Source organism: Thermobia domestica, chromosome 12 (genome assembly GCF_964235325.1).
Source record: "Thermobia domestica chromosome 12, izTheDome1.hap1.1, whole genome shotgun sequence".
NCBI lineage: Eukaryota > Metazoa > Arthropoda > Insecta > Zygentoma > Lepismatidae > Thermobia > Thermobia domestica.
Genome location: NC_137465.1, coordinates 144,307,180 through 144,320,916, shown reverse-complemented (window position 1 = coordinate 144,320,916; position 13,737 = coordinate 144,307,180). Strand labels below are relative to the sequence as shown.

Genomic DNA, 13,737 nt, shown 5'->3' with positions numbered 1-13,737 from the left:
TTTGTGGTTAGTATGTTGTACCATGGAAGCTGATGAAAGAGCTTTATATTATTCTTGATTTTTTGACAGGTAAACAAAGAATATTTCGGGGATTAATCTACTCGATTATTATAATAAGATTATAATAATGTACCGTATTTTATTTTTTCTCTTGTATGTATATTCTCAGTCCTGCAGGAAGTTTTCATTTCTTTCTTGGAATAGATAAACGAAGACTTTGGTTCGGCTTCTCCTTCACAAATCTCTGTCGAAAGGTTGACTTTATCGCTACCAACACAAATTACTTCTTCTCACAGAAACCATCTACAAACACACTGTACTGCTGAAACAGAAACCATCAACCAAAGAGGTCATACATTTTGCCATTCCTCGTGTTTGAAGTTCCCGTTCATCACAACGACTTCCTTCCTCCCGCCCCTGTTAAGAAGTTCAAAGTAGGTTTTCAAAAGGACTGGCTCCCGCTGAGAAGGAAAGTGGGATGAGGAATGACTATAGTGCCATCTAGCAGTTAGACGGCAAAGTACGTGAACACGAAAAAATCTGATTTCTGATTTCTGTAGATTCAATAATGAAGGATATAATTTCTCATCGATTGTGTAATGAATGTTATTGGAAACAGCGAAAAAATAGTACAGTAGCGCACAAATACAAATATAGTACTCCATTCTCAAAAAAGTCCGAAGTTTTTAGCTCTTTTCCTTACTGTAAAAAAACAGAAGACTTTTCTCTCTAATTTTGATCATTTTCTTATGGGAATTTGGATTATAATTATCTGTATTTATAAGAAGAAAATATCACTCACAGAGTTCAAATTGCACCTTTAAAATGAGATGCATCATATTGAGTGAGCTATTGAGACATTTTTGCGAAAGAACGAAATGAAACCATGATTTGCCTAAAAAATGGTTGAGATTCCATGTTAAATTGAACACCAATCTTCCGGCCGCTGTGGCGCACTCCTTCTCCCTCTTAAGTTGAGAACCATTACTCTACAGTATTAGTAAAGTTTGAGCAAAATCCCTACAGAGTGGTCAAAATGATACTTCAAGACTAAGGAAAGAAACTGACGGACCTCCGTCAATATACTGCATAAATTGAGGTCAGAAAAATAATGTGAACAATCAAGGATTCGATCTTTTATCTGTAATAAATGTGCACAAATTAGTGTTTATCTTACCTGTAATACACGTATGTCATTCTGTTGTCCATCTACTGTATGTCTGCGATATCTCAAGGACACACATACGAGATATAAGGAACTTATATTTAATTTAATTAAGTACATCAGAAATTGAAGTTGTTTTTCAAATTAACCTTTAGATAAATCTATAATGAATAAACAAGTACCGAGGTTAAAACTGTCTAAAGATTGTGTTCATGTTACAGTCCCTCTTATCAGTTTAAGCTACATTCTATAGAGTTCCACAGTACAAGAAATACTAATACCTTTGTACCGTGTTCATGGTATGTATATAAGGTAGAGATTTACTTGAAATATCATTTGGAGTCCTTATCTAAAAATAATAGAAAAAAAGAGTAATGAATAATTTTCCATAAATAATAGTCTTCAGTCAAATTCTATACATTCCATTTATTACAGAGATACAATAATTACAAGTAGGAAGTGCATCAGGCGAACTATTGTTCGAAACTCATACGACACGAGGATGCAAACACAACACACGACAGTAAAAGGCTCTATGTACAAGAAAAGGAGTTATCCTATTGCTCATATAATACATTATTATCAACATAGTCTTCTCACATTCGCTTATTTTTTTTAAATGCATGTACAGTAAAAGTGCAGCAGAAGAAATTTTGTGAGTTTATATATATATATATTTATATTTATATAGCTTTATTGATTTATTTTGTATTCGTTCACACGTCGTGCCTTTGTCTTTTCTTAAAGAACTTAATATAAAGCTTGAAAACAATATCACAGAACATCAAAAACACAAGTCACATACATCCACTTTGGTGTGTTCGTCTACTCATAGCCGTCAGTGAAGTATACAGAGGAGAAATGCTATCTGTTTCGTTTACCAAAGAGGAAAATTTGAAAATGTAAGTGAAAATGGAAAATATAGTTCATAACATGCCGTCTGTATTTCAAGAGAGGTTTTCGCTAATCAATCCTATTATAAAATTAAAATAAAAATGTAAAATTATAACTCAGAGCATTATTTGCTGATCTTGTAAATATAAAAGTTGATAAAAGTATTTAGAAGATGAAACATTTTCACAGTTTTTCAGAAGAGAAAACATCATTTTCGAATACATTTATGTCCTACAAGTATCAATTCTGGGAAGTCTATAAATTACCCTACAAATCTGATTCTAAACAATATTTTGTTCTGACAGAGCAGGAGTCCTCATTACTTACAGATAAGGATCTAAATGTTTCATATTTCATTAAAAAAAAACATCGGTACTATTTGGTACAAAAAATGTTTTTTATGTCTTTGAACTTACAGTTAACCAAATAGAAAATAGAATCCACTCAGTTCGCTTATTTATTCGTTATTCTAAACCATTTCAACATCATACCGCATAAACTGAATAACAGTTACACTCTATTTACTTGATATTTTTAAAAAAATCGGAACTAGAATATTATGTTACAGAGTAGGCTATGAGAACAAGATTAAATATGGTATTTGATTACTTTTTCTTCATTTAAACCCTGTCTAATACAAAACTAGTACAAGTATGTTGTTGGTTACAACTTGTACAAAAAAAAAAAAAAAAATCCACCAAGTGTATTTAAGAGTTGTTTAATAAGAGAAAAATCTAGTTCAGAACCAGTTTGAAATTCCGGAACAAAAAATGTTCAACTTTTGCAGATTGTTTTAATGGTATGTGTGTAATTTCTAAAAATTATGAGAGCGTAAAATCCACGTACACATCAACATTTGCGTTAATTTACTACTGGAATTCCTTCAAAATTGAACTTTGAATGCTATATTATGCACAGTGCACCCATTTACAGTAAGTAGATTTCTCTTGTGTTTTCGCGATTGTGACAAATCGCGCCTTTTATTTAAAGATCAGTCGCTGTTCAAGATGACACTCAGAAATATACTGACATATGCAGGTGTAAATTGAAATCGCTCAAATTGAACCAACCGCTATGACTAGAAACTGAATTTCCATTGCGTAAATCAAGAAGCAAGGATTACATTATTGCTACTGAAGCATAGACAACTTCATTGTGGCATTTTTACATTACTCACAAGGAGCGACTGGTTATAGATGTCGTTTTGGAATGAATAGGATTAAAATGACTTTGCTAAATTCCACGCAGTGCACAAAATTCATGCGTACAGATGGCGAGAAGATCAAACTTCAAGATGTGATTCTTCATGTAAAACGAAAGAAAAACCCAGAGAAATTATTTAAAAAAATCTTCTTTCAGAATTACCATTTTCAGAGCTACAATGAGATTGCAGAAAAGCATTTTTGGGAGCGTCCTTATGTCAAAACTATAGGATCTAGCTAGAATAATTCTTTTCCTTTCGTTTAGTATATTTTTCGGTTATATATCGAGGCTAAGAAAGGCAGTGATGATGAAATGGATGATAATGGTAGAAAAAAACGAGAACCCAGCCAAACCCCACGCAAAGTTGTCTGTCTACCACAAACCCCGCGCGACAGGAGCTAGGATAAACCAGAGTCTCCATGCGTCAGAGATGTAGAACATTCTCTGAATTATATAAAAGATACTACAATTTCTGCCTAAATATCCATCGTGTGAATTGTTTCGTACACAACGGATGTCGGAAGAGTAAGTTATACACCTCGAAATATTTCCGATATCCACCCTTATCTTATAAGATGTGTTGTGTAGGTATAGGTACAGTTCGTAAACATTGATCTCTGGTTCGGAATCTTAATAGGTCCTCTACACTTTCAGTAACCGCTTGAGATAGGTCCAATTGTTTTCAAATCCAATTGCTTCAAAATACATCTATGTAGGGTACTCTCTACCGTATCATGACTCAATTTAACTAACTTTATATATATATATATATATATATATATATATATATATATATATATATATATATATACCCTGAAAATCATAAATTAAAGGAAAAATATACTTATATATTTAATTTGTCTGTTTTTTAAGTAATGTTTGAATTTTGTTTACACATTGTAATAATAAGTCTTCAGTAAATTGAAAATTCTCTACCATAGAATGACTTGTTAAGAACAAATTTTACCTAAGTAAGTATGTATTATTACATTTCTCGATCATTTATTTCACATTTATCTAATTGTTGCTCAATATTCAAGTAAAATTAGGAATGTGTTACATTTAATAAAACTTTGCAACAATTGCAGTAACTATTTTAAAATTTTTACAATGTTTCCTTTTTTGGCTTAAGTTTGGTTCATTCTCTTTTCAACTAACTTAAATTACATATTTAACAGTGTCTTTTATTATTACCAATGCTTTCTGGAGACATTTAAGATTGTTATTGGTATTATGTATCCAAATGATTACTATTTATCACCAATGGAATTATTCGTAATATTCATCTTAATAATAATAATAATAATTTAAAAAGTAATATTTATATTAAATATTGTACAGATTTATTTGTAAGTTGAATTATCTCATTTGTAATTAACTGTATGTAGTAATGCGATTCTTGAGGCAGACATCTTTATAATAAGGATGAAGGTATATTTGTTTTGATTACTGAAGCTAAATGTTTCCATTTCAAATAGAGTTTTCGGTCATATATGTACTTTAATATATGAATATGCCTATTTCTATTACAAGAAAGTAGTGCTACAAGTGCAGCTACATTAAATGTATGTAGTATTAGATATTAGAATCTAAATCACCTAACAGTACTGGAGATATCGATTTCTGATGTTTAATAAATCTTTAAAAACTTTCTTTGAAAATAATGCGAACAAACAAAACTCGTACACTGGAATCAATAAAGTTCTTAAACCTTTTGGACCAATGTAACTAGTAGCATCTATCAGTATAGAGAATTCTGATTTGAACAACCATGAATTGATACATTTATATAATTTCTATCAATTAATGTATTCATTTAATTTATATAATACGCGCATTAATGATTCAAATTTTTAGTCATCGTTATATTTGAAAATAACATTGGAAATTTTATTAGTAGCAAAATATCCAAATTTAGTTTAAACTAAAAAAAAATAGTTCGTAATCTAGGCATATAGAATTATTTCAGATAAAGACTATCTACCAGACACTGCAAAATTGAGCAGTTGCTTTCAAAAGCTAAAGATAGTGGTGTATTGTATTACGGCAACCTCTTTTGAACTACGGACTCAGAACATGTAGATAATTAGTTTGTTCACAATTCTCACTGGAATGTTTAGAGTGTAAATTAGATTGTTTTGTTAGAAAGAGCAGTGTACAAGAGGGATGATTTCAAGACATTGAGGAGAGCACAGCAAAATCATAGTTCACATTTACACAATTGTAATAGTCGCACATGGAGGAAAGATACTGTAGAAACTCTACACGAGGCTAGACAACGGCGCTCTGGATACAGGACTGGATGGAACACTTGAGGAATATGTTGAAGGGTGATAGTATAATGGAGGATACGCCGGATGTGACGTAGAATCTAAGTGACTATGATTTCCGCTTTCGTGGTACAAGATAGGTACTCGAACTAAACGTTGAGCTGCATGTGCCATATTTGCTGCTTCTAATTCCGCTGCAAGTTGCCTTTTCCACTTATTTCGTCTGTTCTGAAACCAAATTTTCACTTGGGTTTCCGTCAGATGTAACGAAGCTGCTAAACCAGCACGTTCGGAACTCGACAGATACCTCTTCATGTCGAACGTTGACTCTAACTGAAACACCTGGCTCCTCGAGAAGACCGTTCGTGTCTTCTTTTTCCTTTTGTTCTTCTTGTCTTTGTCGTCGTCGGCGACAGTACCTGTTCCGCTGCTGCTGCCACTGACTGAGTCGCCGCCTGTCGGTGCTCTGTCTACTGGAGGAGGTGGCGACGTTTCCGTGTGTTTACTCAGTCCTGGTGAAGACGTCAAAGTTGGCGTTGGTCGTGGAGGAGGACTCACTGGGGATGCTACTCGACTTTCCGTTGAAGAATCGCTTCTGTCTGCAACTGTTGTGACGCCTCTTGGAGAACTTGGCGCACTCTCGTTCGTTGTAGATCCACCTATTAAAAAGACAAAATATTACTCATTAGTTTCTAAAATCATTCACTTAGAAAATAATTAATATATTAATGAACTCTAATGTAACACAGTCATATAGCGAAATGTAAATGGCTAAACGAAGAATTTGCTTTCCTAAGCAAAGAATTGATTATTTGGTAATTACGACCTTTGGCAGCAATGAGGTTATAGCATGAGTCCTAAGGTTTAAAGTAGGATCTAAACCTCTGTAGTGCATTTGATGCTAATTCATTGGGAATCGAATCCAGAGCCCCTACATTAAAGCCACGCTCGTAACCCACTAGACGAGAGAGAAGGACCAGAAATTCCTAAACAAACTGAATCCTATCAACACCATTGTTAACATTTCACATAAAAATGCAAAAGCATCCATACTTGAATAAAAAGGAACACTTTTTCTCTCAAAAGATCTCGACTGTCATTTCTTGATGAATAGTTAAACAAAAGCATTAATTTAGATGGTTTATTCCAATGCAATGTAATGTTTATTCCATGCTAATGTATCCGTAATCAGCCAAGGGTAGTGAGATGTGCAACGCTTATTTCTTTTCTTTTTATGTAAATTATGCCTCATAGTAAATCGTATATATATATATATATATATATATATATATATATATATATATATATATATATATATATGACTGATGTTGGTTTTCGAACGATTTTAAGGATCGCTTTTAATACATTAGGACTAATAGAAATGCAATATTAAAAGATTCAAAATAAAATCATAAAAATATTAGGGATTCAACAGGGATTTTTATTATCAGCAGATCATTCTAATATGCTATTAGTTCTCTAAATCTAGTATCTGTTTCCAATAACACATAATTTTAAAATAATATTAAAGGTATGAAATAAAATATATTTAACATATGATATTATTTCAAATTATTGTCTATACCAACTTAGAAAATATATATTAAGTATCTAAAAAAAATCAACTTGTAATACAAACTAAGATTTGTGAAAGAATGGTATTATTCTTTATATTGTAGTTTGGTTTGAAAGTGTTAGTACTCATTTGTAACTCAAGAATTTCTGGCTTTGAAGTTAATCTGAATTAATATTAAGAAAAACCAGATACATTGAATAACACGCGTAAAATAATAGTTTGACATTATATTTTCACTATTTATTTCGTAAACAAGAAATATGCGTTCAGCTATACTTCTTATATATATTTTATTTTCGGTTTGTAACGACTGGAATTTAATACGAATATTTTTTTAGTGTTTCTTTCCTAACTTTTTGACCAATATTTAGAATAAATAAATCACTTAAAAATAATGTGTGATTGGTAAAAACTTACTTTATAACATTACTATAATTATGCAAGTAAATTGTTTATTTAAGTTAAAAGAATGACTTAAATTCCATTATTTTTATTATTTTATTATCAATGATAAAAATACGAACTTAAACAGATGATATAAACTAAAGATAATGTACATTTACTTTCAAAGAATTTATACATAAGTGAATGTAAAATAGGTAGGTGGATTAGAAATTGTCGAAATGATTTAAAATATGATATCATTAAAATATCTTATGATTTATTATGAGTATTATTAATAAATAATGTTAATTATGGAGAACTACGAGGTAGTTTTCCAAAGTAGGAATGCAAACTATTTATGTGAAATAACTTTGTTTCATGTGAGTATCTTCTTTTAAAATCTAATTTCACAATTAGTATTTATGGTTCTATTAAAGTAATAACACTTTTAATTATATTACATTCCTTACATACATTGCTGATGTTTTAAATAAACAGTTCCACCAGATGAAGATAATTTGAAAAGGAAATAGCACATATGTATGATATTAATAAAGCGAATATTGTTTAAATATTTTAATTAGTGAAGTATATTAAACTTAAATTTCTGAATTATAATGCTGCTGGTGATGCTAAAGTTATGAATTTGTATGCTCTCCTATTATTTTAAAGAGCCTAGTGTTTCAATAGGTATTTTCTTACAAATTCTTTTTAAGTCTTTATAATTCTTAACAATAGTTCGTTATGACGTATATAATGCTTATATCTACATTGAGTGTTACGTGAACATACAAAACTGTATATTGATGCTTCAAGATATTTGGAAGTTTTATAGTAAATAGAGGTCTTAGCATTGAGAATTTTCTTTCTTTCTTTTTACTGGAGTGTGTGTTAAAGTTACTTGTATATAATTCTTTTCAGGAAGAGTACTTGTTATAATTGTTAAAATTACCTTCAAATTTTAGCAATGGCTTGTGGCTATTTTTTTCATATAAAATGCTTGTAAAGAAACTCGATGAAGCGAAGAGTTTCACAATTAGTTTCACTTGTGAAATATAAATATGCGAAAATAATTTCAACATGGATGGAAATTTTGATCATGTACTGCAAATGCGTGTGGAAAAGGTGTATTCTCTAAATAATTTCTTACAACAGATTACTGCTTTATTGTTTTGTTTCCTTTCCTTTTTGAAAATAAACTAGTAATATTTACTCTTAAGGTTGATTTAAAGGGACAAGTTTTGCCGACAGATGTCACTACATTCTTCGTATATCTCTTATGTATTTTTTTACCTTTCACAAAAATTCACGATTTCTCTTACATATTTCAACCTAGAGACTTCAAACTTTAAGAGAAGGAACTTCATAACCTAGCGAAGGCAACAACCCGTGCCGATTTTTTGTTAGAATTTTCTTCATTGTTGAAATGGCTTGATTGATGAAATGAATAATCAAACCTTTAACAATATAACTGTTTCAACAATGAAGAAAATTCTAAATAAAAAATCGACACGGATTGTTGTCTTCAATAGGTTATGGAGTTTCTTCTGTAAAAAAATTGAAGTCTCTAGGCTGAAATTTGTAAGAGAAATCGTGAATTTTCGTGAAAGGTATATATATATATATATATATATATATATATATATATATATATATATATATATATATAAAAGAGAGATACGAAGACTGTAGTGACATCTACCGGCAAAGCTTGTCATTTTACATCAACCTTAAGAGGCAGTATATTGAAAAGAATTTTGGTGGCTTGCTAACATTTCTTACATTTATTCATACATGCATATTCAATTTAACTAATATCCCACTGATATCAAGCAAGTTGTGTAAAATTCGTGAATGAGGATCGACTATTTAGACAGCCAAAAAGGAATGAAAAGTATGAACTAAAGTGTTTAACGCGGTGTCTAGTCTAGGTAAGTAAGTTTATCATCATCCATTGGTTATTATCTGTCTTCTTTAACTCTAATGTCATACTGAAGGCTTTAAATTATAAATATTTATTTTCATCTGATTTCGATAACTCAGTATCTATTCCTATACCATATTCTCAATTCTCAGAAATAATCAATTTCTCAGAACTTCCAAATATCAGATGTTGTGAAGAAGATAAACTGACTTAACAATTCATAATGCCTTTACAAGTGTTTGTTCATGTTATTTTTTTATTTTAAAATCATCTAATTTGTTCAGTATATATTACTTTTAAGTACGAGTTATTGTACATGCGTCGCGTATGAATGTCTTCGAATTTTGTTAGGACTAAATCGCGTGCTACTAATGGCAATGTTATGTAATGGATAGCCAATGAGAACTTATGCAAGACGGTGAGTTGAAATGGGCAAGCTCGTCCATATAAATGGAGGGGTAGTACCCATAAATAAAGACCTGCCATGAGTGGAGGAGAATAATAAAAAAAAGATAAAGGATTAGTACTCCCCTTTGCGACGAGCACACAACGGTTGATTGCACTCACATTATGCAAGAACAGCATATACCAGGCAAAGGGGTTGTTATAACATAGGATAAAGAATTGAAGCCTAGCTACGTGTAAATTGAAACGTGAACAGGCTGCTGTAAACGAGGGTTTTTAAAAAGAGTTTTATATAAAAAGAAAAACTACAGTAGACAGGACAAATTGAAATTTGAACCTGGCATTGGTAGTCTGTGCGCATTTCACTTATTCCATTAGAGATCGAGCAATTTCACGACTATTTTATACATTAGTGACTCTTAACATGTCTTCTTTTCTATACATCGTGTGTGCAGCGTTTGTGATGTTTAAGCAAAGTGGTTCTTAAAAAAAAAAAAAAAAAAAAAAAAAAAAAAAAAAAAAAAAAAAAAAACTAAATAAACCTTCCCTTCACCTCGCTTATCTTTTATGTTTGTTTAACGTAAGCGGGCTGGCAAATGTATATATTGAAACTGGAATTTTTACATTTTCTTTCTTTTTATTAAAAAAAACAACAAAAAGCATGATTTAGACAAAGTGCAGATATCGTAGGGTATTAAAACGTTTTGCGCAGAATAATGAGAGACTGTTTTTTTTTTTTGCTATAAAAAGTCAAAACAAAAACTTAAAAAATAGAGGGCTGGAAAGCGTTTTTATTGCTGACATAGCAATGTTACAGTTGAAAGCTTTTCTACCCCTGCCTGCTCCCCCTATTATGCGGAGGTGATAAGAGAGTGGGTCATAGTTTTACAGAATCCAATCCTCTTGCTGCTTTCCCTGAATAAACTAAAAGTTGAAACAGAAATACGTTGTAAATTACTTTGTGAATGTTTAAACATTTTCTTTATACATATATATTTATTTCATTTTATTTAAACTACATACGTTTCTAGGCTATTTAGAACCATAAAAGGCTTAAGCCTGCTTTTATTCCTAGGTCCGAAAAGATAACTTTTATGTATATATAGCATAGCTACAGCATTCAAAAAATAAAAATAAAAATAGAAAATAATAGGGCTGTTTCATCCCATTGTAGGATTGCTGATACAAATGTGTCTAGTTGACATGTTCTGTGAACTATTTATGTTCGAGAGTTCCTTTTTTTTTAAATAAACTTTGTTTCCTTAAACTCTTTTAAATTTGGAAAAAATCTAGGAGTTTTCCCGGAAAAAAGTTACTTTTTTAAAATTTAGAATCCCCTTTTAGGTACCTAGTTTCAGGTATCTGCACAAATAGTACCTCAAAAAATACTATGAATGCTTGGCTATACACTTGCCAAGTAAATTATCATTGAAATACATTTAGCAAGCAAGTATAAAGATTTTTAAAAAATATATGTAAAGCACAACATTTTGAAAAACTTCGGAAGACCTTGCTCGTATCCTAATCAACCTGTATTAATCTTTTGTATGTCATTGGCTTTACAATGAATCATGCCTTTTAATGATACCAGATACATGTATCATGGATCGATAAATTTGGAAGAAATTGGGCAAATTTTTCCCGAAATTGTTCCTTTTTTTCATTTGTACATCCCTGTAAGAGATCCACATTCCGGTATCTGCACGATAGTTGTTTCTAAATATACTACATCTCCTAAGTTGTACAGTGTATTTGCCAAGTTTCATTGAAATACGGTCAATAGGTATAAAGGCAAAATGTTTTTCGAACCATGCACAACAATTTGTGCACCTAATGGGACTTGCAAAGAGAGGAAGAGAGTGTGTATGCGCTTTCCATATACAAACGGTAGCACGCGACCTTATGAGTAAAACGGGTGAGAAGGTAAAATCACAATGTAATAATGTGCATGTAAATAACTGTTAACGGTCATGAATCAGTCTTCTACCATTATAAGAATTTTATAATTGATGAAAGTTTTTTTTTTTTGTATGTCTCTCTCTCATAGAAACAAACTACTCCTTTCTCAAAATCTATATCAGAAAGCGTTTCTTTTTCCTTCTCTGTTTGGTCCATAATCATTTTTATCAACGATGTTTTTTTTTTCAACGATGCAAATAAAACACTCCTAAACTAAAGTAAAATATTTTAGGTTCACTGCCACGTTTTTGCCTGTTAGACTAAGGACACAGGTGACTAAGGCAAGTAAATGATAATGGAAGAATTGGTAGAATGAAAATGGGAGAGGAAACGGGAATACCCCAAGAAAATCCACGGACAACGATGTTGTCCATCACAAAATGAACATGGCTTCTAAATTTTACCAGTTCCTGCTTTAATTCCTTCACGACCAAGGGACATAGTTGTCCCATTTCTTTAAATTGTACTGAATCATTTAAAACGTCTCAGTTTTTGTATGGGGAATATTAAACAAGCATTAACTACCTATATGAGCTTGAAAATAAATTAATACAAATATAAATTGCTCCGTAATAGTGTCTAAGCTGCCTGTGGTTTTGTATAATTTTTACCAATTACTTATGAATTTATGATGTATATAGAAAAAAATTACTATTGTTATATACAAGCATTGTAATTGCTAACATTATGCGGAGGAATGAAAGAGATCATAGGTTGAATTGCTTGTGTTTATTTGTTTAATATATATATAAATAGTGATGGTATGTTTTCTTGAGACTCTGAAAACTACAAACAGTTGACCTCTACCACTTCGGATTTGGATAGAGGGTGAACAGAAGATTTGGAATCTATTCTTAGGACGCTGAATCGGCCCTAGAAAACCGATTCTAGGCATCTCTTACCGTTTTTCATCTATGGAAATCAATATTAGAACCGGAACTAGTAGTAAATTTTAACCACTTCTGGTTTAATTCCGCAGGTGGTGATGGTATGTTCTCTTGAGATGGTAAACCGATTAAAAAAAAAAAAAGTTATTGCTATTTATATTTGTTTCTGTTCAATAGCGGTGAATGTTGAAACGGGAAATGTCTTATTTTTACCAGTTCCTGTTTGAATACTCTGTAGAAGGTCAACGGAGAAGATGAAAGCTATTCTTGGGACACTGAATCGCTCGCAAGAAACCACTTCTCGATATCATTTACTGTTTCTTTCTCTACGAAAAAAAAAAATGAAATGAAGTCTTTCAGTTTAACGTCTTACGATTATGCACTTTAGGCTAAGGGAGACGGATGATTAAGGCAAGTGAATGATGATGGAAGAATTGGTGGAATGAGAATGTGGAAGGAAACGGGAATAACCGAGAAAATACGATGTTGTCCACCACAAATTTACTTGGCCGCCGATCGAACTAGGGACGTCATGCAGCAGAGGTAGGTGCTCTGCGACTGGACCACCTTACAAATCAGTTTGAAACCGGAAGTACTAGTAAATTTCAATCATTTCCAGTTTTGGTAGAGTGCTGGAGGTAGCGATAATATACGTTTTCTTGAGACGCTGAACCGATTGTGAACCGATCTCTCGTCACTATCTATTACTGTCTTTGTTGTATAGCGATAAACGTTGAAACCGGAAATGGTTGATTTCTACTACTTACGATTTGAATAGAGGGTTAGTCTATAATATAATATCTATTCTTGGGACACTGAATTGATTGTAAAACACAGATTGTTGATTTTTTTTTACAGTTTTTGCTACGTGGAAATGAGTATCGAAACCGGAAGTATTAGCAAATTACAACCACCTCCGGGTTTGGTAGAGTGTTGATAATGATGACGATAGGTATCTTTGAGACGTTGAGTGGATTCGGGAAAACCGTTTATTACTATCTATTACCGGTTTTGTTCTATAGCAAAAAAAAAAAAAAAAAAAATTGAAACCAGAAATGGCTAATCTCAAC

General features: G+C 31.7%; 1 protein-coding gene across 1 annotated transcript in view; it reads right to left on the bottom strand.

Annotated features, from left to right (window-relative positions):
• Nucleotides 1–1,579: 1,579 nt before the first annotated feature.
• Hmx (H6 family homeobox) overlaps nucleotides 1,580–13,737 on the bottom strand; it is a 60,171-nt gene continuing 48,013 nt past the window's right edge. The window contains exon 3 of the mRNA XM_081734210.1: nucleotides 1,580–6,191. Coding sequence (XP_081590336.1) covers nucleotides 5,524–6,191 — 668 coding nt within the window. The 3' untranslated portion in view covers nucleotides 1,580–5,523. The remainder of the gene's footprint in view (nucleotides 6,192–13,737) is intronic.